This window comes from Rattus norvegicus, chromosome 10, assembly GCF_021556685.1.
Source record: "Rattus norvegicus strain SHRSP/BbbUtx chromosome 10, alternate assembly SHRSP_T2T, whole genome shotgun sequence".
NCBI classification, from domain to species: domain Eukaryota; kingdom Metazoa; phylum Chordata; class Mammalia; order Rodentia; family Muridae; genus Rattus; species Rattus norvegicus.
In genome coordinates this window covers 25,269,195-25,296,245 of record NC_141543.1, presented here as the reverse complement: position 1 = coordinate 25,296,245, position 27,051 = coordinate 25,269,195, and the positions used below count along the sequence as shown (strand labels likewise).

Below are 27,051 nucleotides of genomic sequence, written 5' to 3'. Positions count from 1 at the left end.
CTGGTTTAAGACTAGACGACAGGTGGAATACAAATTAGTAAAAGAAACGAATCCCAGGAGTCGCGAGGAGGGGCTGGCGGATCTCTGTTGAGTTCATCGCTAGTCTGGTCTGCAGGGAGAATTCCAGGACAGTCAGGGCTACACAGCGACCCTGTCTCAAAAATCTAGATGAGATGACGATGATGATGAGGAGGAGGAGGATGATGAAGAGGAAGAAGAGGAAGAAGAGGGGGGGAGAGGAGGAGGAGAAAATTGAATAGTGAAAACCTTCTTAGACGTTTTGTTATGTAAAGAAAAACATGGGAATGTGGTTGACTGGCGTCGGAGAAGTTTTCGATTAATTTTTGCAATGAGTCATTTCAACACCTTCATCTACTGACGGGAAAGATTCAACACAGTCAATCACGATAAAGAAGCAGCCAAGTGCTTAGATAAAAAAAAAAAAAAAAGACATGATGCCATGTGCCAGTTGCTAGAACTCTCCAAATTTCCAACTGTTTAAAAGTGTAAAGAATAAGTAAAATTACAAGGGGTTTCTATTTAGACACGCATGCTCTCGAGCTGTCCTGCAGAACCGGCTGGGTTTGTTTGAATAGCAGTCCTAACACTTTGACTTTGAATTACTAGGGTGTTCTTTGGAGGTGGCTTTAATTTCCTCTGCGGAAAGTGCAAGATGCCGCGGAGCTGGCAGGGTGGATCGGGTCTAACTGGGAAGATCCGTGTGGAATGTGGCACAGTGCTGGCCCGGGTTAGACTCAACGCCTTAGCTACTAAAGGCGACTGCAGGCGGGCCAGTGTGGAACTACTATTACCTTCAGACCCGGCGACAATGGCGCTGCTAAAGACCACAACAAATAAATACACCTCAGAAACACAATTCACTAAAAGCAAACACTTGGTTAAAAAAAAAAAAAAAAAAGTTTCCAGGGAATCTGACAAGCAGAAACGCCAAAAAGCACAAGTCGCGCAGCATGCACATGCGCAGTCGCTGCAAGACACGCCTCTCGTTTGCCCCGGAGGCGCGGATTGGACAACACATCTCGTGAGAAACCCGAGTTCTCGCGGGAACAATATTCAAAAACCCCGGCGCTTACTGAACAGACCCTCGGCCGAATGAAGAGGGCGGTATTTCTATGCTGAGGTAGATTTAGTGTCACGCGTCTGGGCGCCCAGTGCTCTCCGGACAGGCCTCCAGTTGCAGCAGCCAGGAAACGTGGGGAGAGGTAAGGGCGAGCGGCGGGAAGGGCGAACCGGGCGGCCGCAGGCGGAACGCCTGTTGTCCCGGAACCTGAGTTCTCAGGAGCCTCCTTCCGGGTCGGTGTAGTGTTTGGTCGGACCGCTGCGCTGCGGGTTTGACTGCGTACGGGTAAACACGGTGCTGGGTGATCTTGATATTTAGTTCTGTGACCTCCGAGTCCTGAGTTCTCTAGTACCGTAAGCCCTGGCCAGTGGTGCAGCCCGAATTAACTGTTGCAAATATGTAACACACGGTGGAGGCTTATTGTAGCATCTCATTCACTTATTTTTTACTTGTTTAATTGTTTTGTTATTTATGTATTATTCACATTACATCCCAATCTCAGCCCCCTCCCTCCTCCTCTCCCAGTCCTGTCCCCACAAATTCCTACCTCCACTACCCCCTCCGTCTTTTCTCAGAGAAGGGGAAGTCCCCCTCCCCCCAGTACCATCCAACCCTGGGAAATCAAGCCCCAGCAGGGGTAAATAAGCACTCCCAACTAGGCAGTCCAGGTAGGGGAAGGGGAATCCAATGCCAGGCAACAGAATTAGAGACAGCACCGCTCCGATTGTTAGGGGACCTAGGTCCAACCCCTGTAACCTCCTTGGTTGTTGGTTAAGCCTCAGTGAGCCACCCTGGGCCCAGGTTATTTGACTCTGTTGGCCTTCCTGGGGTGGCCTTGACCCCTTTAGCTTGCTCAATTCTATCCCCTATTCTTCCCCACAAAACTCACAGAGTCCCGCTGGATGCTTGGCCCTGGTCTCTGCATCCCTTCTATCTGCTGCTGGATGAAACCTCTCAGGAATTAGTTCTGCTAGGTTCCTATCTGCAAACATAGCACAGTAGCATTAGTAGTGTCAGGGGCTGGCTTGCTCTCATGGGATGTGTTTCAAGTTGGGCCAGTCAGTGTTTCTGCTCCGTCTTTATCCCTGTGCATCCTATAGGCAGGAGAACTTTTGGGTTCAAGGCTTTGCGTGTTGATTTATTGATTTTTGTATTTGTTTATTTTTTCAATGATTAGAGGTTGCAGTGGTAACATTTTGGATGTTTTGGTTAAATGTTTTCCCTGGTATTTATTTGTGAAAATGTGACTCCCAGAAAGTTTAAAATTCCTTTGGCTCACATGGCATTTCTGTTGATACCTAGACAGAGGCCCTTTACTCTACTTATCTTACAGAATTTATAAGATAGATGAAACAAGATGTTTGCAAAACTTTTTTACGATGTAGCCAGTTTGGTGGTGGAAATGAGCTTTGAACCCAGATGGCTAGCTCACCCATAGAGCTTCCTCTCACTTTAATACCATATACAGGTTGCGTTTTTGAGACGTTGGAGTGTAAAGTGATTGGTGCACCAGGCTTTGGACCTCCACTCTGATTTTTATGTCATTTTGCCATATCTGTGTAGGTTCTCTCAAACCTATCCCAAGCAAGCTTTTGGCTCACTTCTCCAGCAGAGCATCTTGGGCCAGGACTTGCAGTTTCCAGTTTCTCACCTAATTTGCCTTAGTATCGTTTGCCATGATGGTTCCTTTCCACCCCCTGGAGGAATTTTGTCCTTTTGGCTTACTTCATGAGTCATGCCTGAGGGTACTTTGGGTCTTCTTCATAGCAGTCTTCAATTCCGAGTCTTGTCAGCAATCCTGCTCATCTTCTAGTGATGAAGAATCTTAAGGGCTTAATGTTGTCACTGTCCATATTCAATTGCTTAATTAACCATGTCATACTCAAAATATGAATTCTTGCTTTCTTTCCTGTAACGTTCTGTACCTCAGTGCCTCAGCTGAGAGTAGCTCCATTCTAGTAATTGCTCTGGCCAGAAGCCTTGCATTAATTTTTCTTTTTACCTCCCAGAATTCATACCAGAAAATCGTATTGACTTAACCTTCACAAATTTTACTGAGTTTGGCCATTTCTTGATCCCTACTGTGCTATCTCTGAGAAGAGGAATTTTCGTACAGTTCAGAAATTGAAATCTAATATCCCTTTGGTTTTATATGACGGTACTGTCAACTATTTATGTTTCTTCTCTTGCTCTGATGTCACTACATTTAGTTCCAAGTTCAGCTCAAGTAGTTGTATTTTGTCTTTCCAGTAGATTGAAAACAGAAAACATGGAGGCAGATATCACAAATCTTCGAAACAAGCTCAAAGAGTGTGAAGACGAGCGACTGAAAGCTGCACAGTATGGCCTACAGCTATTGGAGAGGCAGACGGAGTTGCAGAGTCAGCTGGATAAATGTCATGAAGAAATGATGACCACAGCTGAGGTAGGAGCCATGCACCTGTTTACAAGGAAGTGCTTAGGACCTAAAAACTTGTTTGTGTGGTAACTCCATACTCTTTTTACCCACCCTAGCTGCATTGAGAAGGGGAAGAACTAAATAAATGTCCAGTGTTCTTTCCAGCAGTTGGGTGACTCTGAGTTCAGCTCGCTTTCCTGGCTACATTTCCATGGCCAGGTGCTGTTCAGCCCATGCTCTGCTTTTCTTACCTCACTCCTTTTATATTTCTAAACCTTTGAGTGCTGCATGGCATTTCACCAAGCCTTGAGTTCTCCCTGAAGGCTAAAGTAGTGTGTCCAAGTGCCTGCCATTAATGAACATCTCAAGGTTGACACAACTCATTCTCTGTCTGCTAATTGGATGTTCACTTGCTTTGGTAAATGGATTGGCCTTCATCCAGTTGCTTGAGCCTAAAGTCAAGGGGTCCTGCATTTTGTCCATCAATAAATCTAAGGACTTGACTTACATCTTATTTAGGTTTCTGTTACTGTGATGAAACACCATGACCAAAAGCAGCTTGGGAGGAAAGGGTTGATTTCATCTAGAGAAGTCAGAACAGGAACCTGGAGGCAGGAACTGATGCAGAGGCCATGGATGCTGCTTACTGGCTTGGCCAACCTGTTTTCTGATACTATCCAGAACCACATGTCCTGGGGTGACACCACCCACAGTGAGCTGGGCCCTCTTACATCCGTCATTAGGAATAAAATGCCTCACAGACTTGCCTACTGGTCAGTCTTGCAAAGGCATTTTCTCCGTTAAGATTTCCTCTTTACACATATATCTAGGTTTGAGTTAATTTGTCAAAAAACAAGCAACACACCAAAAGACCTGCCTGAGATACTGCTGCTCTAGCCCAGACCATAGCTGTCTTTCCACTGGACAGCTGCTGTATCCTTCTAACTGGTGGCCAGCTTTCATCATTACCGTTCATACGTCACATATCCAAGAGGTCATGAGAAAATAAACCATCTCCTTTCTTCCCTTCTGAAAGCCACATGGGGCTTTCTGTTGTATTTTTGGTATAGTCTGAGCTCTTTACTAGGTTTTGTATATTCTCGTGTTCTGCTCTCTTCCTAAGGGGGCAGCACATTTCAAATGTGTTTTCTGTAGTCTTTCCTATACTGGCTTTATATTGGATGTTTCTCCTGGAGTTACTCGTCCACTCTTCTTGACTAAGTCCTCAACCACAGACTGTCAGTCACATGTCCTGTAAGCATGGTGGCTAACACTGACTGTATAATGTAAAACTGCGAACTCTCCTGCCGATTATCTCCAGAGCTGCAAGCAGTGTGAGAGGAAATCTTGTCTAGTCTTACGCACTAACATACACCTATTACCTGCCACACAAATGGTTTTAAAATTACTAGATCAGTTTAATATTAAATGTTTAGAGTTTTAAAACTGAAGTTCGGGATTATCAGTATAGCAGGTGGACATCACTAATGACATGTTGTTTTCCCAAGAGCTGCTGTCCTTAGTAAGTACTCCATGCCCAATCACAAGGCGAAGATCATATATCTCAGAATGGAGACAAAGTCGGTGTGCAGAATTATATGGTAACACTGTTAAATACCTTTTTAATAGACGTATACATCTTAGGAACCTTTTATAGTAGTTTTTGCAGTAGTTTTCGGGGTTAGTTGTTCCTCCCCCAAATCCCTCCTCTACCCTGCTTTATCTCATTAAAAAAAGAAAAGAAAAGAAAAAAAGAAACGGAACTGCAATACTTTTTAACCATGTCTATAGTTATTTTGTAAATGAAACAGTGCTCTGAAAGTATTCAGTATTTTTCCTCTTACCCATCCCACTGTTTTTCAAAGCAGTCAAGGAAGAACATCTCATTATCAGATAGTAATGCTTACCAGGAACATTGGAGTAGCGTGTCCTTTAACTTTGGTACGGTGTCCTTTGTTTTGTCTTCCCATAGGGATTGATGGACCGTCATGCTGTGAGGTTCATCCTTCCTTGACAGAAAACTGCAATTACTGTCCCTCCAGCACGGACTTGACATACTTCTCCTATCTATAGTTGTTCATAGATAACACATGGACAACTCTAGATATTTATATGAAATGATAATTTATAAATCTGTAATGGTTACGTCCTGCTTGGGTACCTGAAGCAGATGTTGCTCCTCTTGATGTCTCGTGAGGTCATTAGTCACCTAACACGATGTCAAATGCCTTACACAACACCTGACACATTTCATCTCATCACATGGATATTATACTGCCTCACATCTAAGAATAGTGACTGTAGTATAGAGATATTTGAGAGAAAAATGACACATAACTTTTTAAATTGCTTTTTTATCATTGGTTATATCATTAGTCTCTTATTCTGTCAAATTAAAAATTAAATTTTATTCAGTCAAATACTACATATTGGGCATGGGTGAGCATGGTATGTATAGGGTTTGGTACTGTTTATGGGTCCAAGCATCAGGCGGGGGTTCTGGAAACATATTCCTGGTAGATAAGGTACAAATGACATCCAGTGCTGAGCTTGGATGCCTGGCACAAGGTGATCTGCTGAACAGGATTCCCTTGTAGTCTGTGCGTCACAGCATCTGGCGTCCATGAGCATTTGCTCCTGCTGCTTGGAGAATGCGCTCCTATACCTGTTCCCTTAGAAAGTCTCTTCTTGGGTTGGGGATTTAGCTCAGTGGTAGAGCGCTTGCCTAGCAAGCACAAGGCCCTGGGTTCGGTCCCCAGCTCCGAAAAAAAAAAAAAGAAAAAAAAAAAGAAAAAAAAAAAGAAAGTCTCTTCTTAACTTGCCCCTGTCCTCAGTACCTGTCACTGTGGCTTAAGGTTGCTGAGTGTTTGCTTTAGATGGTCTTGAGGTTAGCTTTTGGAGTAAGCACAGAATGGATAGTTGTTGGAAAGGAGGGCTGAGTTTCTCTGAGGTGGTTATAGTGTTTCTGGTCTGTTGATACCAAAGGCCCCTTTATTTTTTCTTGTTGTCTCTCAAGTGGATTCTAATTATGGAAAGATTCTGTTATTGTACTGTTGTATTAAATAAGAAATAACTTACTGTTCTAATAATCAGCCAAATTCTTAGTTTGTGATCAATGTGCAATAAAGCTTACTACCATGTTAAATCTTACAGTTACACTTACAGTTATTTAGCCAAGAGCAAAACTTTTTCAGGAAATCCTTAACACTTTGCAGTCTGTTCCTTCTGGATTTGACATTCAGAGACTGACTCCTCCATTACTACTTGCTCTGCTGGCTTTCGGGGCAACAGAGACCACAGGTTGGAAGGCGAAGTCAGTAATTTCCTAGGACCAGTGTCTTTCCTTCTTTCAGCTTGAGCATTCTGAGACCCCTGCAGATCCAAATCCACCTTTTGGGGTTCATTAGACTGGTTACAGGTCTGGGCTCATAGGTCCTGAGTATAGTTCCCAGACACGGTGGAGCATGGTCCTATTGTTATCCAGCTCTGGAGCGTCAGAAGTAGGTGGATCCCAGCTCAGCCCATGGCAGTCCCTCCTGCCTTAGTTAGCAGGCAGGTTTCAGGTCAGTGAGAGACTCTGTCCCCCAAATAAGGTGGTCATTACCCGAGGAACAACACCTGAAGCTGTCATCTCTCCTACAGTAACATACATATACATGTGTGCTTCCCCATGTGAACATGATGTAACCCTGCCCCCAACTCAAAAAAGTAAACGAAAGATTAGCTATGTTAGCCCCAACTTGACAGGTGGTTGTTCCTTGGAAAGCAGCAAATGAACCAACCAGCTTAAGGTGCTAACTGGTAATATCCAATGATTTTATGCATTTAAATGTGTTTTCAGAATTATAACCAAGAGAAGTATGCCCTTCAAAGAGAAGTAGAGCTCAAGAGTCGGATGTTGGAGAGTCTAAGCTGTGAGTGTGAGGCCCTGAGGCAGCAGCAGAAAGCGCAGCTGGAGCAGTTAGAAATGCAGCTGCACAGAAGCCACCGGCAGGAAGTGCACGGCCTGAGAAACAAGGTTTGGATCTGTGTTCAGAGTGCAATTCCCTGTGCTTGCACGGTTATCTGTAAGCATTGGGTGCGTGGGGTGCGTAAGTTCTAGCTCTACAAAACAGCTAAGTTTCTCTATGTAACGCTTTGAGTGGAAATACCGAGAAACAAGCTATGGCAGGAATTTGTATACATGCTAGGCTTCTAATTACAGGTAATAATTTATTTAATTATTTAAATCAGGTAGATGAATATTGGTATTTGAAATAGTTGTAATATTGGTGACCAGTGTAGCCTCTGTGTAGCATGTGGTGTGGTTCACCTTGCAAAGTAACTGGTCCTGCAGCCGTTCCTGCACTGAGTTATGTGCTGATGTTCTGCACTACACAGCATCCTGCCTGCAAGGTAATGTGCTTTAGAAGTGGAAGGAAGAAATAAGGATGATCCAGTCCTCAAGGACTCTGTGGGGGAGGTAACATTGTCTCCATTATGGCAGACAAGGATGCTAATGTCTAGGCAAACTGAGAAAATTGAACCAAAGAAGAACCACAGATTGTCAGGAAAGCCTGGGACTGGCTTCGTGCACTTGGTGCATTCTGGGTACAGAGTAAGCAGCTGTTCAGTGAGTCCATTCACTCTCAAACCCCGGCTGCCCAGTGCCTTCAGTTTGCATCTGAAAAATGTAGGGCTTTGCTTACACGTACGAAGTTTGTAGTCTGATTTTTTTTTTCAGATCCTACTCTGAAAACTCAATAAGATTTTTAATGCCTTATTTTCTCCGAAGTCTGTTTTTCAATTCTTAGTATTTAGTAGTATCTCTTAATATTTTTCCATTTTAAATAATGGTATCAGTGAAATCATATTAAGTAAATGATGCTTTTGTGGATCTTGCCTGTGGCTCTGACAGGTAGTAATCTTATTTGCAGCTAATCAGATCTGAGACGTGGATAACTAGAAATGATGTTTTTCATTTGCACATGGAACTAGCGGTAGCCCTAATTACCTAAGTAGATATGATAAAGGAAATGTTTGGGGACTAGGTAAAGCAATGATAATTATAAAGATTATAAGAAAAATAAATTTTTTTAAAATTGTGGTATTGCTGATATTCTCAAACATTTGTTTCTAGTATCTTCAAGGGTTAACTCATATATTTTTCATTTCTCACATTTAATCTCTCATTGAGCTCCAGGGAGTTGACCTATAAAATGTTATGGTAGCTCATGTCCCTGGAGTCCAAACCATCTCCACCATCATCACACCACTGTGGCTTTCTAGTCAGGTTACCAGCTTGCTCCATTGTTACCCATGCTGCTGCTCCTCCTCGTCCTCTTCCTCTTCCTCCATCACCTCCTTTTTCTTCTCCTTTCCTCTTCTTCCTCTTCCTCATCTTCATCTTCTTCCACCTCCTCTTCCTTCTCCCCCTCCTCTCCTTTTCTTCCTTTTCCTCTTCCCCCTTATCCTCCTCTTTGCTGGAGATGAGGAGCACTTCCCATTCTACACAGATACCTCATGGTTAGCTCTCCCACCTTGAGTTGCTTCTAAGAACACCAGGTCTACTTGGATGCTGGTGTGGGTTACTCCTGAGTTTGTTGAAGAGTCTTAGTGGGTGGGGATGTGACTTGGTGAGAGATGGGTTAGCCTGAAAACCCAAGAGCCTGCCTTCAGTTCCCAGCGCCACCGGTTGGGAGGGAGAGTTCCTCTGCTTACATCACTCAGACCCAGCAAGTTTCTGTAGAGTAGCAACTGGAAAGTCAGGTATGGACTCTAAATATGGCTTTCGGAAAGGAAATAGCCTTTGAGTTTGGAGTTGTGAATCTTTGTCTCTTTTCTGGCTTTAGTTAGAGAATCTGAAAGTGGAATTAGACGAAGCAAGGCTTAGTGAGAAGCAGCTGAAGCAGAAGCTGGATCACCAGGGGGAGCTTCTCTCTCACAAGTCGGAAGAGCTCCGGCTGCTGTCTGAGCAACGGGCACTCAGCAGTGTGTCGTCAGAGCTGCTGTCTCTTCAGACCGAGCTGACCGAGGCAGAGGGTGTGAAGGTAACACATTCCGGGTGTTTTCTTGTTTTACTTCAGAGTATCTCTGCACGTTCTTGTAATTGTTCTTAAGATCTAGGCTGAGGCCTGAAATGGTTTTGATGCTGCAGAACTTTCAGATTGCTTCATCCATAAAATGATTTTCTAATTTATGATGATGTGAGGCAGGTTTTAGATTATGGAAACTCTGGGGTCATTATAGGCTTTTATTCTTATCTGAGTTTGGATCCTAAAAGCCCAATATAAAATATCAGCACATGTCAGTATGGATTTTTATTTCAACTGAAGATAATTAAAACTTAAGTTCACAGGAAACGGGAGGCACTTCCAAAGTATTTTTGTTGGCTCTCTGCTAGAAAAAAAAATATATTTGGCAACCTTTGAATGGTTTTGTTTTAACGTGAGTTGGGAACCAGTAATAAATACTGAATCAACTGCTGAGTGAGAATTCATGTCTGTGCTCCTGTTGAACAGAACGCCCTCAGAGAAGAGGTGAACGAACTACAGTGCAAACAGGAGCAACTAGAATGTCTCAACGCTTCCTTACTGCACCAGGTAGACCGGCTTAAAGAAGAAAAGGAGGAGCGAGAGAAGGAGGCGGTCTCTTACTATAATGCCTTGGAGGTAAGACAAGGGTCACCACGCTGGTTAGTAGCCACGTGCCCTCCGTTACTGAAACTGAAACTGTTTTCTTTTCCACCCAGAAAGCTCGTGTAGAAAATCAGGATCTCCAGGTGCAGCTGGGCCATGCACTCCAGCAGGCGGCGGATCCCAACAGCAAAGGAAACTCTCTGTTCGCAGAGGTGCTTGCCGGCCTCTCCTGACTGAACTGACTGCATCGGCAGTTCATTTAGTACAGGAACAAGCCCATTAATGTCTTCCAGGTGGAGGATCGAAGGGTGGCAATGGAACGCCGGCTCAACCTGATGAAAGACAAATACCAGTCACTGAAGAAGCAAAATGCCTTCACCAGAGATCAGATGAACAAGATGAAGGTATGGCTGACTGGCAAAGGCTTCCACATCCGCAGTCCTAGCACTGCGCACGTCTGTGCAGGAAATGTTTCCTTCAGACAGTGTACACGCGATTACTTGTAAATTGCGTGATTATTTTTTATTTTAAAAAAATCTTGGGGCAGTAGCTTCTGAGTGCTTCAGTGGTGTGGTTCCTCGCTGACTCGGCCAGGTAGACAGTGAGTCTTGTCTAGTTGGAATGAGAGAGTTGATTTTTTGCCTCTTGAGCATAACCCTGCTTCCTGCTTCACCTAGACTTACTCTCTCCCCGTTCTCACATGAAGAACTATTGAAATCTGCATCACACTTGCCCTCCCTGCTGTTCGTTTACTCAGTATAGACTGTCTGAAGTGGGAGGCTCGCTCTTCAGTTCCTCATTCCAGTCAGCTGAGCAGCTATGGAGAAGCTTGTAGCGCTGAGAAAACACAGTCCTATCTGCACCTGACCTTTGGCTCCGACCCCTCCTTCCTTCTGCCCGATGCGGCTACAGAAGTAATGGGTTGTGAGAAAGGCTCCCTCCCGTTCTCTGTTCACAGTGTTTACAGAGCAATGAGGAATTAAGTAGCCGGACTTGGGGGTTAGATGAGCTACTCGAGGTGTGGAGTTAGGTTGTGTGTGCAAGTGGGACAGCAGTAGCCGCCACAGGCCTCTTGGAGTTGTCGTGGACTTCACACATAGTAAAACATATTCCCATCTTTGTCATTTATTTCTGTAGGTAACTTAACAGTTGCCCCCACTTAATTAAAAATTTTAGGAAATTCCCAGTTAGACTCATGGTGGTAATTCAGGCGATGACTGGCAGGCATGATGTGGCCAGGCCCATGCACCATTGGAATGGCACGCTGCCAGGCCACAGCATGTAGTCCAGGGTACATTACAGACACATAAATACTTGTGCTGAAGACTTCAGATAAGTATAAAAATAGTCAAAATAAGTACTTCAAAGTTACATCCACAGCAAAGTGTTTAATGCAAATGTTTTCAGATTTTGAGATAAAAAAGAACTACTTACTTTCCAACATGAATTCAAATCTTGGAGCACAAAACAGTAATTATACCAGAAATATGTTTACCAGAATCTCAATTTTGATTGGGGGTGTGTGTGTGTGATTTTTTTTTTTTCTAGTTACAAATTTCCACGTTGCTGAGGATGAGGGGATCACAAACCGAATTTGAGCAGCAGGAACGGTTGTTCGCCATGTTAGAGCAGAAGAATGGTGAAATAAAACACCTTTTAGGGGAAATTAATAAACTGGAGAAATTTAAGGTATATGTAACATCTTTCCAAAAGCCAAATTCTGAATTGAATTTCTCAAATTTTTAGCTTCCATAGTTTATTATGTAATCAACTTTCAGTTTCAGTACAAATTGACCCAGTGTTTAAATTCTCTTGAACTAACAGCAGTCTTACCTCAGTCTTGGATGTAGGATGTGAAGTCAGTTCCAGCAACATTTGTCAAACATGGTCCCAGGGAGACGCCAGGTTTATCAGCTACCTCAGAAACCACGCTGCTACGTGTGCATTCGTCTTCCACATTTACCTCTGCAGAGCCCTGTTACGTTATTCAAGTTACATTTCTTCACAACGATTAGTTATTTTACATGTTTCTTTTCTCTTATCTAACACACACACACACACACACACACACACACACACACACTGTATTTATTTTGAAATTAGGAGGTTTGGGGTTTCTGCAGCCTATAAAATTGCTTGGAAGGTTTTGAATAAATTTACCTCCCCTCCAAGAGAATACAAAGACTTCTCTTCAGTTCTAAGGATGGGGGTGGGACCTCAGAAGTAACTTAAAGGATTTCCTCTCCATGGTTCTCCATTTCATGACCTCTAAAGTACAGAACTGAACCTAGCAGTCATTGCTTTTTCCATTGTAAGAGCTAGGAGAGGGAACAGTGGGACTGGTGTGGTTGACAGCCTTCGTCTCAGAATTAAACATGCATTTTTGTGCCCGTGTCAAATCGAGGCACTTTCCTTAAGTGAGAAACGGGACCACTGGTTCTCCCCACTCCAGAAGGCAGGTAGTTCAGAGGGCGGTGGTTAGCATGGTGGCCTCCAACTGATAAGCACCTCCTTCGTGGTGGCTGCAGCTACCATAGCAGACCTCATCTGCTGTGTACTTAGTGTAACGAGTGTTTTCTTTCACTAGAACTTATATGAAAATATGGAATCCAAGTCTTCCACATCAGACAGTGCTTGTGCTCTAGAAGACAGCACCTATTACACAGATTTGCTTCAGCTGAAGCTTGATAAACTTAAGTAAGTGTTTGCGAGTGGGAATGCACAGATGAAGGGGTCTGCTTGCTTACAGTGGTATTACTCATTTCTTTTTTGTTTGTTTTTAATTGTCAAAAAATTTCAGGAGAAAGTCAATAAAATATCTTTGTGCAGCATATGGGTTTATATAAAGTATGTACTTTACGTTCAGTGTCTGGTTGGAAAGTGAAAGGGATTCTAAGTTCCCAATTAGAATTTAAGAATAAATTCCAAATAATTCAAAACTTCATGCATGTGTGCATTTGGGAAAAATATTTTCTCTTTTCTCTAAAGGATTTATAGAGGTCTTATGGAGGTTGCATTGTTAGAACTTATTTAACTGTTCGGTTTTCTTTTCTTTATTGCTAAAATCTCAGAAAAACACCTTTTTAACACACAAAGTTTATTCCATCATGTCTGTGGCATGTATTATCTTCATATTCTCTAATTATTCTTTCCTGTTCCTGTAGCAAAGAAAATGAAAGCACGAAGGGTGAACTGTCCATCCAGAGGATGAAGGCATTATTTGAGAGCCAGCGGACCCTGGATATTGAACGGAAACTGTTTGCAAATGAAAGACACCTGCAGCTCTCAGAGAGTGAAAACCTGAAACTGAGAGCTAAGCTAGATGAACTCAAGCTGAAGTACGAGCCTGAAGGTGTGTTTTGTAGGCTCTCATTGTTCAAATCATTTGTAGCTTTTTACCCAGGTCACTGTAAACTAACTCGTTATTGCGTTTCTGTGGTACAGTGTAGCCCTCAAATGTGTAGGGAAATTAAGAGAATTGGTTACTACATAAACATGAATGTAGTCATGTTTTCTCTTAGGATGTCTGAGTTCAACATACTGTACAGCAAGGACTTAAGTTTTTCTCCTTTAAGCATCTCAGGGTGTCCCAAAGAGTTTTGAAGTAACTTGGAGGAAGGGTCTCGCTGTGCAGTTCAGGCTGGCCTCATATTCATAATCTTTATTCTGCCTCCTGAGTGGGATCATAGATGCGTGTGTGTCATCATGCCCAACTCAAAGTTTCATTTTCTTGAAACAACTGATACTAGGAGCTGGCCCAGTTAGGTTTGTTTGTAGAGGAACTAAGCAAGACTTAGGTTCAAGGACTTACTCCTGCCTTCCTCTCTCTCTCTCTGTCTCTCACACACCTTCAGCCCACCCTTCTCCCCCTCTGATGGACCCCTGGAGGTTCCAGGACTGATGGACTATTTTGCATGTTAGGATCCAGGCTCCTTAGATGTTGTCAGCTGACATTCTATTGACCAGAAGTTAGTCATGTGTCCCAGGACTCACCACCAAAAATGCTGAGATATAGTTTTAACCTCAAGCGCTATCCAAATTGAGAGTTCTAATTGTTTTTCTTCTGACACATAGCAATTGGACACAATTATTAGGGTGCAGTGTGATGTTTCCACTTATTTATGTATTGTATAATGATTAAATCAAGATAGTCCATCTCTGTAGAAACGTCTCAGAACTACTCATGATTTCAGTTGAATATCTTTATGCCTTTATCCCTTTGAAGTAGGGAAAACTCCGAAAGTTTCTGACATTCACAGTGCATCATTGTTGACTGTTAGAGCTCCCAGCTGAAGGAGATCACATGATATTTACTTTTTAAACATGTATTCATTCTTGCACGTGAGTGTGTACCTGTACATATCTGTGCTTACACACCACAGCATGTGTGTGGTCATCAGACACCAACAGTGTAAGGCTGGTTCCCTCTTTCTACCTTCAGTTCCTGGAGCTCGGAATCACGTTCTCAGGTTCCTGAGGAAAGCATCAGCGAGTCATCTCAGTAGTCCCTATTTTGCTCTGTTATAAAATGAGATTGTTGGAGAGGTATTTGCTTTTGGGTTTTTATAATTTGTAGACACTAAGGTTTTATAGGTGTGTAATTTGCTGTCCTTTCTTCCTCTGAGTAGGCTCTCTTCATCATTCCCTTTGCTGTTGCAGGAGTTTTAGGATGATATGCCCTCATGTTTATTCTTGCTTTGACTGCTTGTGCTTTGAGGTCTCCTCTAGAAGACCTCACTAGGTCTTCCCTAGTTCAGTCATGCAGCGATCACCCTGTTCTCTTAGCACAGTTAATTGCAGAAATCCCCCTTTCCCCATTACATATTTTGACTCTGTGGACATTGGGGCTTTGTGTTGGTGGGTTAGTTAATTCCTAGCTTTCTGTTCAGCTCTGTTACTCAGTGTCTTTTCTACTGCTGATTTCCTTGGGGTCAGTTTGGGTTTGTTTCTGTTCAGAATTGTTTTTTCCATAGTATGTGATCTTCATGTGCAGTAGAGAAAATGGGAGTTCTACAGCTGTAGGTAGATAACAGTCAGTTTGTAGTGCACAGTGTTGCTGATTTTGTCTGATGACATCCATTGCTGTAAGCAGGGTGTTGGCCTCTGCAATTGTTGCTTGTCCTGTTGTCCCTCTAATACAGATTTGATGGCACCTGCATGGCGGGCTACTGTGTATATTCATGCTACAGGTCTGGTCTGGGCCCCTTGATCATTCTTTAATGTCCCAGTCTCATAGTTTTGATGTGAAGTTTATTTGACTTGACATAAATATCTCACCTTCTCTGGTGGATTACATTTTTATTCATTCATTTTTAGCTTCTGCACATCCTTGCAGATAAAGTGAGTCTCGTGCCAGCAGCATCATTTGCTCTCACTTTTGTAACCTGTCAGCTACTCTCTGTCTTCATTAGATTATGTGATCCATCTGCATCCAGGGCAATTACTGATCGCTAAGACCTTGGTGCCGCTGCAATGCTGGTTGTTTGCTGGTTGTTAGGCCTTTTCTTCCTTCCTTCTCTCCTACTGTCTCCATTACAGAGTAATGTTTCTCAGTTGTTATATTTGGTTCCATGCCTCAGATTTGAACTTTTTTTACTTATAATTACCTGCAGCTTATAAAGAACATCTTAATATTTAAAACAAGTTATATTGAATGGAACGGTGACAGTTTTAAATACAAAGGAAAAAACCCTTTACTTAGTTCCATTTCTCTCCTTGCTTTTATTTTTGTTGTCAAAAATTCAAATCTTTTTATATTCCTTATTATAACAATTGATTGGAATCGTTCCTTTGTTAGTATTGTTTTTAAGTCTTTCTGCTGAGGGCACGGAGGCTGTGGCTCTCAAGTCCAGAGTCCAGGGTTCTCTCTACCATTTTAGGTGTTAGACATGAGGTGCTTCTTCTTCGCCACCCAAGGTGTCCCCACCCAAGGTGTCCCCACCCAAGGTGTCTGTATGTCCGTGCATACGGCTGTGTGTCTGCATGTATGTCTGTACACCATGTGCACACTGTGCCTGTGAAGATCAGAAGACGATGTCAGATAACCTGGAACTGCAGGTAAGGACAGATGTGAGCTGCCGTGTGGGTGCTGGGAATTGAACTCAGGTCCTCTGGAAGGGCAGCCAGCGCGTTTAACCACTGAGCCATGACCGTCCACCCCACCTTCATGTGGTGTCATGGCGCACATTAGCATCTTCACCCTTTCCTTTTGAGCATCCGTTAGCTTTTTTTGGAAGACGGGTCTAGTCAAGTGGATTCCTTGTCTGTGGGGTTTACTGTACTCTGAAAGTCTGCTGCGGGGCTGCCGTGCTTTTGACCTTCCCATCCTTTTACATATCTTGGGTTTATTATGTTTTCTGTTATTCCTTTGAATAAACTTTAATACACTTTTTGTCATTCTCTAGTTCTCTTCTGGTACCAGTGGCAGACGTTCCCTTTGGATGCTGTCTCCTAAACTACTGATGTTTCTTCCTTCTCATTCATTTTCTTTTTTTCCTTTATTCTCCAACAGCCTGTCTTTAAGACTCACTATTCTTTATTCTGGTTGATATCATCTACTTGATTTTTCATTTACTGTTTGTTTTTTCTTATGTTTTTCATTATCTGACCTGGCTTGAAATTCTCTGTTTTTTGGTTTTGTTTTTTTTTTTTTAAGACTTATTTATTTCATGTATGCAAGTACACTATTGCTGTCTTCAGATACACCAGAAGAGGTCATCGGATCCCATTACAGATGGTTGTGAGCCACATGTTGGTGCTGGGAATTGAACTCAGGACCTCTGGAAAAGAATCAGTGCTCTTAACCGCTGAGCCATCTCTCCAGTCCCCTGATTTTTCTTAAAATGGCTAAGTTGTTTGTCCACCAGATCACTCACATGCCTGTCTTAAGTTCTTTCATTGGTACCTTGTTTCACCCTTTTTGAGGCATTCCATCCTTGGCTATCTCCGTCCCTAAATGTATCTCTGGATGATGAATTAGGTGTTTCTTACACTCATTGCCATCCGTCTTTGCCTGAGACTTTTGTTTGATTATTTTGGTAGTGGTGTAGTTGTTTGTTTGTTTGGAAACTGAGTGGCCCACTTTTCAACTTCAGCATTTAGAGGTCACTCTGAGCACAGGTTAGCTGTCGGTTTTGTGATGGCTCTGTGTCCTATACAGTATCCACCCTGGGTGGGCCCATGAACAGTCCATAAGAGGGCACTCAGGACATGGGAGAGCCAGTCACACACTCAAGTCCAAAGGCCATGTGGCCTATGCCTCCGGCAGTGTGGGACCTAATGTAGTCTGTCTGGAATGTTTGGCAGGGACAAAGGGCTACTGTCACACTCTGGATCTTAATTCCTGTTGGCCTGTTTTCCTCTCACTTGGAGTGTGAAAACCCCCTGGTAGTCTCCCTTGTGGGACAGTGTGGGGTTGTAAGGAAGGATGTGAGTGAGGATGACAGGGAAGTCAGATGTCTCTATCTTCACGTCTCTCTTTGAGCACAGTCACGTGATTCTGTGCATGATCCCATAGTGGCTGGGGGCAAGGGGATCACAGGCATGGAGAACCTTTTATATATAGTTCAGTTGCTCCGTGTGTGTGTGTATGTGTGTGCGTGTGTGTGTGTGTGTTGGCGGAGGTCCAGAGTCTTCACCATCTTACTTTTGAATTTTGTTTTGCAAGCCCTATGAAGTATTTTTGAGTACATGGTTATTCAGACCTAGACAGATAATGGAAATAAAGATTCTACCATCTTCTTCCACCTTATATCGTGGATTTCCTTCTTTCCGTCCTTCCTCTCTACTTAACGTTGATATGGGATCTCACTATGCAGACCTGGTGAGCATAGAATTCTTCGTATAGTCCAGATGTGAATTTGAGAACCTACTGCTGATGCCTGCCGAGTGCTGGAATTAAAGGTGTGCGCCATCTCAAGAGTTCTGTTTTTAAGGAAAAACATTTTGATGAGAGAAATATACTAAATCTAATTACTCAGGAAATAGCTTATGTATAGAATCTTTGTAACTGCTATAAACATTGGGTTTTCTTGTGTGTAAATTGAAAATTAGAAAGTCTGTGTTAAGAAATATATGAATGCTGTGTGTGGTTCTGACCTATCTCCTTCTGAAAAGACTGTGTTAACATGTTTTAGTTTAAGGATTCTTTGTGTGTGTGTGTGTGCGCGCGTGCGCATATATGATATATATATATATTACATATTTTTATTGGATATTTCATTTATTTACTTTTCAGATGTTATCCCATTTCCTGGTTTCCCCTCTTGAAACCTGCTATCCCATCCTCCCTCCTCCTGCTTCTATGAGGGTGCTCCCCGACCTACCTACCCACTCCCAGCCCTGACTTTTCCCTACACTGGGGCATTAAGCCTTCCCAGGACCAAAAGACTCTCTTCCCATGATGTCCAACAAGGCCATTCTCTGCTACATATGCAGCTGGAGCCATGGGTCCCTCCACGTATACTCTTTGTTTGGTGGTTTAGTCCCTGGGAGCTCTGGTTGGTTGATATTGTTCTTCCTATGAGTTGCAAAACCCTTCAGCTCCTTCAGTCCTTTCTCTAACTCCTCCATTGGGGACCCTGTGCTCAGTACAATGGTTGATTGTGAGCACACCTCTGCATTTGTCAGGCCTCTAGCAGAGCCTCTCAGGAGACATCTAATCAGGCTCCTGTTAGCAAGCACTTCTTGGCATCTGCAACAGTGTCTGTGTATGGGATGGATCTCTGGATGGCCTTTCCTTCATACTCTGCTCCACACTTTGTCTCCATATTTCTTTCTATGAGTATTTTGTTCTCCCTTCTAAGAAGGACTGAAGCATCCACATTTTGGTCTTCCTTCTTATTGAGCTTCATGTGGTCTGTGAATTGTATCTTGAGTATTCCAAGCTTTTGAGCTAATATCCACTTATCAGTGAGTGTATACCATGTGTGTTCTTCTAAGACCGGGTTACCTCACTCAGGATGATATTTTCTAATTCCATCCTTTTGCCTAAGAATTTCATGAAATCATTGTTTTTTAATAACTCAATAGTACTCTGTGGGACAGTGAAAGATGGCCTGGTTCCCAGTTGAGGCTGTTTGAATCCTAAAGATCCTGAAAGGGATGGTATGTGCTTTGCCTCACTCCCAGGAAACCAGGCCGGTCACTAGCCTGCAGTCCTCCATAGATTTGTGACCATTAGTCATGTAAGGGCAACGCCCCAAGCCCCTTCACAGGTAGTGGACGAGGTCACATAGGCTCAAGACAGATCTTCATTACAATGAGATACCTAAAGGCCTGGAGGCTTAGCCACACACACAGTTAATCCTCCAGTACTCCATTGTGTAAATGTCTCACATTTTCTGTATCCATTCCTCCACTGAAGGACATCTGGGTTCTTTCCAGCTTCTGGCTATTATAAATAAGGCTCTATGAACATAGTGGAGCATGTTAACATGTCCTTATATGTTAGAGTGTCTTTTGGGTCCTTTGATGAGTATGGAGTGTCCTTTATCTTTTTTGATACTTTTGGTTGAAAGTTGATTTTATTCAATATTAGAATGGCCACTCCAGCTTGTTTCTTGGGACCACTTGCTTGGAAAAATTGTTTTCCAGCCTTTTACTATGAGGTAGTGTCTGTCTTTGTCACTGAGGTGTGTTTCTAGTATGCAGCAAACGCTGGGTTCTGTTTATGTATCCAGTCTCTTAGTCTGTGTCTTTTTATTGGGGAATTGAGTCCATTGATACTAAGAGAGATTAAGGAAACGTGATTGTTGTTTCCTGTTATTTTTGTTGTTAGAGGTGGAATTATATTTGTGTGGGTATCTGCTTTTGGGTTAGTTGAAAGATTACTCTCTTGCTTTTCCTAGGGTATAGTTTCCCTCCTTGTGTTGGAGTTTTCCATCTATTATCCTTTGTAGGGCCGAATTTGTATAAAGATAGTGTGTAAATTTGGTTTTGTCATAGAATATTTTGTTCTTTATGTTAATTTATGTTAATTGAGACTTTTGCTGGGTATAGTAGCCTAGGCTGGCATTTGTTTTCTCCTAGGGTCTGTATGATATCCGCCCAGAATATTCTGGCTTTTAGAGTCTCTGGTATAATTCTGATAGATCTGCCTTTATATGTTACTTGACCTTTTTCTCTTGTTGCTTTTAATATTCTTTGTTTTGTGTATTTGGTGTTTTGATTAGTACAGGAAGAATTTTTTTCCTGGTCCAATCTATTTGGAGTTCTGTAGGCTTCTTGTATGTTTATGGGCATCTCTTTCTTTAGGTTAGGGAAGTTTTCTTCTATAATTTTGTTGGATATATTTACTGGCCCTTTAAGTTGGGAGTCTTCACTCTCTTCTATACCTATTATCCTTAGGTTTGATCTTCTCATTGTGTCCTGATTTCCTGGATGTTGCAGGTTAGGAGCTTTTTGTTTTCTATGGTATCTTCTGCCCCTGAGATTCTCTCTTTATCTCTTGTATTCTGTTGGTGATGCTCGCATCTGTGACTCCTAATCTCTTCCCTGGTTTTCAATCTCCAGAGTTGTCTCCCTTTGTGTTTCTCTATTGTTTCTACTTCCAGTTTTAGATCCTGGATGGTTTAGGTTCACATGCTTGGTTGTGTTTTTCTGTAATTCTTTAAGGGATTTTTTTGTTTCCTCTTTAAGGGTTTCTACCCATTTACCTGTGCCCTCTTGTATTTCTTTAAGGGAGTTATTTATGTCCTTCTTAAAGTCCTCGATCATCATCATGAGAGGTGATTTTAAATCCAGATCATGCTTTTCTGGTGTGCTAGGGAATCCAGGACCTGCTGTGGTGGGAGAACTGGGTTCTGGTGATGCCAAGTAGCCTTGGTTTCTGTTGCTTAGGTTCTTGTGCTTATGTCTCACCATCTGGTCATCTCTGGTGTTGGTTGGTCTTGCTGTCTCAGACTGGAGTCTGTCCCTCCTGTGATCCTGTGATCTTAAGTGTGTCAGCACTCCTAGGAGACCAGCTTCCTCTGGGTGGGATTTGGGTCTGGAGAGCGGTGCTACTGGGTTAACTCAGGTGCAGATGGAGACCAGAAGAATCCTGTCCCTGGTTGCTCTGTGGTTCCTAAACCCCGTGGTCTCCTCTTTGGCTAGTTATTGGAGCAAAAGTGTTCATCTCACCTGTGAACTTAGGAGTACAGCACTCCTCAGAGACCAGCTCTCTCTGGGTGGGATTTGGGTCCAGAGAACTGTACCTTTGCCTCAACTCTGTTTGCAGTCATCTCTGAGAACTATAGTGAGTTTCACCACTAGGGGGAGATTGTTGACAATAGGAAGATTTTTATTTTTTTTTTAGTTTTTTTTTTTTATAGTTTTAAAAAGGCTTCTTTCTCTTTGACTCCAGTAGGCTCCCCTGATTAAGAATTACCCATTATGAATTTCAGTGGTCTGTCAACCCAGCAAAGACTTGAGGTGGTGGGGGTCAGGGTGATTCAGAAGCACAGTGTGAAATAAAGGTGGGAGCTTGCCGGTCTGAAAGCAGCAGTGTGAGCGGGAAGCGTCCTGCTGCAGGACCTCAGACTGCTGGTGTTCTGGTATTGAAAATGAAAAGGCACCTTAATGTGTAGGTGGGAGAAAGGCATTAAACAGAGCGAGTCACTGAGCGGCTGTGGGACCCTCACAGCGGTCAGGAGGCCATGAGGCCAGATGCTCTGCAGTCGCTGCTGTGAGGCAGGATGTGGTTGCAGCTGGGGAGACATGCATCGTAGAAGTGGCAAGAGTCTGAGTATATTCTATAGATGAGTCCAGGAGGCGTACATAACCAGTATTCGTAGTTCCATCTGTCCTTTTCATTTCACCTCTGTAAGACAGTACTGAGTGAAGCAGGCTTGGCATTCTTAAATTTAAAGATACTGAAGTGCAGAGAAGTTACTGCCCGAGGTCACCTGGCTGCAGTGTGAGACTTGAACCAGAACTCCTGGACTCGGCCACAGATGCTGTACCTCCCAGAGGTTCAGGAAGATGTCCTGCTTTCACCTGCACATCCTGGCCATTCCTGGGCTTTCTGCATTACAGAATTGACAAGGAGAAGGTTACAGATAGTCTGATAGGACAGAGTTGCTGGTGTGTGGGGCCACAGCTGGAGTTGAGTGAGGGTGAAGCCTGGAGTCCTTTCCTGGACCCCAGAGACAGAACAGTGAAGAGTGCATGTCAGAGAGATGGTGAAGACAGGAGGAGGAAGTGGAAGTGAAGATGACCAGGAGAGTGAGGGGGCAGGAGGAGAGCCGAGAAAATGGGAGAACGAAGGGGGCTGGAAGGGTACTCAACATGCAATGTGTATTTATATGAAAATTTAACTTAAAAGTGTATATTTTGGGGTTGGGGATTTAGCTCAGTGGTAGAGCACTTGCCTAGGAAGCGCAAAGCCCTGGGTTCGGTCCCCAGCTCCGAAAAAAAGAACAAAAAAAAAAAAAAAAGTGTATATTTTATCAAAGAGAAAAGTGTATCTTCAGAGAACCAAAAAGGGAAGTGAATTCGTGTATAACTCACTGAGTTTTCTTGGAATGTGTCTTTGTTTTTATTCGATAAGCATATATTTTATGCTTGTTTTTTTTTTCAGAGAGAATTGAAGTACCTGTACTCAAAAGGAGGCGTGAGGTGCTGCCATTGAATATAAACACCCCAGAAGAAACAGCTGCTGCCAGTGCCACTGGGGAAGACGTTTCTAGACTTCCACTTGAGAGGAAGGAGGAGTCCTGTCTTGATAACTTAAAAGATAACACGGTGCAGTGGAAGCAGCCAGCCAGCCTCTCTCCTCATAAGGGCCTGCCTCTGGATACACAGCCGAAGAAGGAGAAGTGTGTGACGCTTGTGGCTAGTCCAGCCAGCACTGAGGTCCTACATGAACAAAGTGGGAACACCCCCAGTTCTCCCAGGTCAGTGTGTCTTTCTGCCTGGCCACCAGCAGCCTTCTCCGTCTTTCCTTTCTCCCTGCCTGCACTGTGCCGTGTGGCTCTGTCTCTCTTCCCACCACTGCACTTGGAGCTCTGCTGTCTGAGTGACCTTCCTTTGGTTCTTGTCATAGAGTCAGGTAGACTAAGGTGGCTGCAGGAGGAGAGGGCTGTGAACAGCAAGTGATGCTAGGCAGTCTCACTTCCCCAGCCCACAGAGCAGAGACAGCCCAGCCCTCTGTTCCAGAGGGTCTTGCTGGGTGGGGTAAATGTTGTTTTTCTCTGTTCAAGAGAAAGAAAAACCAACTTTCTCAAAGAGCTCTCCAGTAGTCTTAAACATTTAGGCCTAAGATTTTTGGTAAGAACAGGTAAAAGTTTTATGGTTTTTCATATTTATACTAAGCCTGCAGAAATAGGCTTTGATGCCTGCTTGACGTTTTTAAATATCAAAGCTAATTAGTTTCATTTTTATTTCAAAACTTGAAAACTTCCAGCTTTCTGTGTAATTGAGTTTGTGACTAACAGAGAGCATCAGAGGGTATGTGAAGGAAATATCGTTCCAGGGCTCTGTGCCTGGCACCTGACAGAGGGTCTGGACACATGGCAAGGTCAGTAGGACAGTAGTGAGTGTGGGCCTGACCTGGATGTCCAGCAGCACGGGCATGGGTGGAGGCTCTGTGGTCTGAATGCAGTGGGACTTTTAGCCTTGGAGGCGACAGGGCTGGGTAATTTGGAGAAAGAAGAATACAAGTGGAGAGGCTCATGCTAAACTAATTAAGCTGGTCTCAGACCAACAATATATGTTTCTCTCATTTGTGACACCCAAATTTTATATGTGATTAAAATCATATATGTGCATGTGACACGAAAACAGAAGCAAAGTCGAAAGGGACGGGCACAGGAAGGACAGGCAGAACACATACACCCACACACTTGTACATACACCCACACACTTGTACAAGAAGTTTTAAAAAGTGAGTCAGGAAAATGAAGGAGGCAGACTGTGTGAGGAGCTGAGTGATGTCTACACGCAGCGCAGTGACGAATGTGTTACCGTAGACCTGCATGCACTTACAGGTTGAGCATCTCGATGAGCATTTGCACCATGAGATGAGCTCTCTGCGAAGTGTGTGAGTCTCAAAAGAGTGAGTGCAGAATCAGACATTTAACTGAGAGGGAGACACAGCCCCCCCATACCAAAGGGCCTCCTGGTGTGCTTCATGTGATTTTAAGTTCCCAGTGCTACTAAACAAAGTATTCACCCGTTAAAACATCAGCTGCTAGCTGCTATTAAACATTATTTTTAAAATAATGTTTAAGTCTATAAGACACATGAAATTAAAACAGTATTCTAGTGAATATCTCCCCCAGCCTCAAACATTCTGAGAGGAACCCAGCGGGCACTGCCTGTGACATGTCTGTCTCTCTGGAGAATCTCAGATGGCCATGGCGCCTTGTTGTCTGCTGTGCTCGTTTGTCTCCCTGCCCTTTGTTGTTGAGCAGCAGTACACAGATGCATGCCACACCACTAATGCTCTCCATTGTACACTGGAAAGTTTTTGTCTGATTAAAACCCACAGCAAAACTAGAAAATATTTCAGAGCATTTGTTTTTAAGTGTGTAAGTCCATCTACTAAAAACATTTCCAATCCAGCTGGAGAGATGGCTCAGAGGTTAAGAGTGTTGGCTACTCTTCCAGAGGTCCTGAGTTCAGTTCCCAGCAACCACATAGTGCCTGTGTATAATAAATCTGGTGCCCTCCTCTGGTGTGCAAACATACATGCACATAGAGCACTGTATACATAATAAATAAATAAATACATCTGTAAACAAAAATTGCCAACCTTATATCATTTCTGCTTGTTTAGCTTAGACACACAATTCTGAGTTAACTTAGTCACAGTAAAGGTGGGCTTAGCTACGACTAGAGTACGGCCTGCTTCAGTCAGATAATGAATGCTTTCCCATGAAGAGTCTTTAGACCTTTCAAGCATCTGCACTGTTTGTTACTGCTTGCCTGATGGAAACTCAGTTTGGAGAGTTTTGTTGATTGGTTGTTTTTTTCTGCTTTCTTGACTGAGACAGACATGTACTTGGGAAGCCTGAGGTTCTGTTTTTTTCATCTTTGTGCTTAACTTTTTGAATGTGTTATCAACCTTAAAATATTGCTTTAGCATTTTGAATTTTGTATTCCATGTTCTTATGGTGAGTATCTCCTTTTACTTAATACTTTAACTTTGGCATCCTTGACCTTTTATCAGACTTAAAGATACTTATAAAACATTTTTTAAAAGTTAAGTCTACTGATAGAAAAACTCATTTTAGAGTCAGCCACTTAGTATCCTAATGGAATCTACTAATAGTTCTTGTCCTGTGTATTTAAAATAACACTCCCCCTTTTGGACGCCCACTCTGTTAGGCACTTCTTTTTCTTGACCATACTTGAATTCAGAATATCTTCTTAATGTTGGTAGGTTAACTGAAGAATCAAGGCTTCCAACAAAAGTGAAGGAAAGAAAAGAAGCTACAAGCAAATTGGAAAAAGGAGCTTCTAAGAAATCACACACCATCATGTATGTGTCCTCGAAGTCAACCCCAGAGATGCAGTGCCCACAGCAGTAGTGAGGTGCTGCGTGGTGGCCTTGCTAATCGTCATTTCTATTGGTGGGACACCCTTGTGGAGCATTTGCATAAACCAGTGCTAAGACCTAGTATGTTCATGCCTCGGTGACCAAGAATTCAGATGTGGCTGTGATTGTGACCCAGAAGTTCCTTAAGTGATGATCCTGCTCAGAACTATGAATCACAGGGAACAGACCATCATCAGAAGAGAACGTTATAATTTAAACCTATTTGCTGTGTTGGATATGGAATTTGAATGTTATGTGATTAAATAATCTATCTTAAGAACCAAAAATTAAAAACTAGGACACTTAAAATTATTTATTATAGTTTTCTGTGTACATCTTATTTAACTTAGATTTTCCTTGTCTTGTAAAAATAGTGAAAATGGCTTGAATATATATTAACTACAAAATGTTTTTAGAGTTTGAAGTATCTATTTTAATTCATATGTGTAACTTAGGTTTTCATGACTCAAATTTTAGAATGTAAAGTAAAATTGCAGCAGTCTCTTCTATTTGTGTTTTTAATTTTTTATAAACAATAGGATACTAATGAAAGAGAATGAGAAGAGAAATGAACTTTAAGGATTCTTACTTCCTGATAACATAATTGTATATATATTCTTTTAATTTATCTCTCATGTAACTTTACTTAAAATTACATGGTCACACATATAGTAAAAGGTACTTGAGTTTAAATTTGCCAAGTATTTTTAAGGGATTATAGATTTGTCTCTAACTTAATTTCATGAATACTTTCCTATAGGTAGGTGAATTCAGCCTCTTCAGAAAACTAGCAGGGTATATATAGTTAGAGGAGAGGAGAGGAGATTTCAGTTCAGGAATTAGCTCACAGGCTGTGAGTCTAAATATGCAGTGGGGCTTGGCAAGCTTGAGAAGAGGTAATAGCAGAGTCCTAGTTTTGGTCTCTGTGCTGTGGTTGGCACCCCATTGTATTTAATAGTTTTATTTAGGTCTTTCTGGGCCTTTTGGTCAGCCTTAAAGATGTTTATCATATATTGAAAATTTTTAATCCTTGTCAGAAATCACATTCATACTTTCTGGCTGTCCTCAAAATCAATCCCATGGACCCAGCTGCCCACAAAAATTGCTCAACAGATTGGGAGGCTCGCCCTTGTTAGAAAAGGCAACCTCTTAGTTTTTCATCCAAAAACAGTGAACACTGTATATGCTTAGGCACCATTTTCTAGGCATAAAAATAGTTTAAATTAAGTCTATTAAAACATGTTAGGTTACAGCAAATTGCCTCTAGCATCCAAACAGATTGAACAGTAAACTTGCTATAGCATACTTTAGGAAATTAGAATATTTATGTTCAGTATCTATCACAAAAAATAGCTAAAGGCACTACGGAATACATAACAATTTCAACCTGAGGATAGTTTCCAATTAGAGTCCGTTTAGATGACATGTTAGAGAA

The 27,051-nt window shown here is 42.6% G+C and overlaps 1 protein-coding gene across 3 annotated transcripts; it reads left to right on the top strand.

The window, feature by feature from the left end:
- Positions 1–1,072: 1,072 nt before the first annotated feature.
- On the top strand, positions 1,073–26,125 carry Spdl1 (spindle apparatus coiled-coil protein 1). Of its 3 annotated transcripts, none has more exons than XM_087571584.1 (12): positions 1,073–1,223; positions 3,335–3,506; positions 7,321–7,497; positions 9,311–9,508; positions 9,980–10,129; positions 10,210–10,308; positions 10,390–10,500; positions 11,645–11,785; positions 12,684–12,793; positions 13,261–13,448; positions 22,656–22,971; positions 25,461–26,125. In XM_087571584.1, exons 2-12 carry the CDS (start codon positions 3,351–3,353, stop codon positions 25,606–25,608), a joined length of 1,794 nt encoding a protein of 597 aa, XP_087427710.1. In that variant the 5' UTR covers positions 1,073–1,223; positions 3,335–3,350; the 3' UTR covers positions 25,609–26,125.
- The last annotated feature ends 926 nt before the right edge of the window (positions 26,126–27,051 follow it).

Excerpts from the sequence above, each read along its gene's own strand:
- Spdl1 (XM_087571584.1), top strand. The coding sequence starts at position 3,351 with ATGGAGGCAGATATCACAAATCTTCGAAACAAGCTCAAAGAGTGTGAA. Across the intron at positions 10,309-10,389 it reads GAAACTCTCTGTTCGCAGAG|GTGGAGGATCGAAGGGTGGC; the intron begins GTGCTTGCCGGC and ends AATGTCTTCCAG. Across the intron at positions 10,501-11,644 it reads ATCAGATGAACAAGATGAAG|TTACAAATTTCCACGTTGCT; the intron begins GTATGGCTGACT and ends TTTTTTTTCTAG.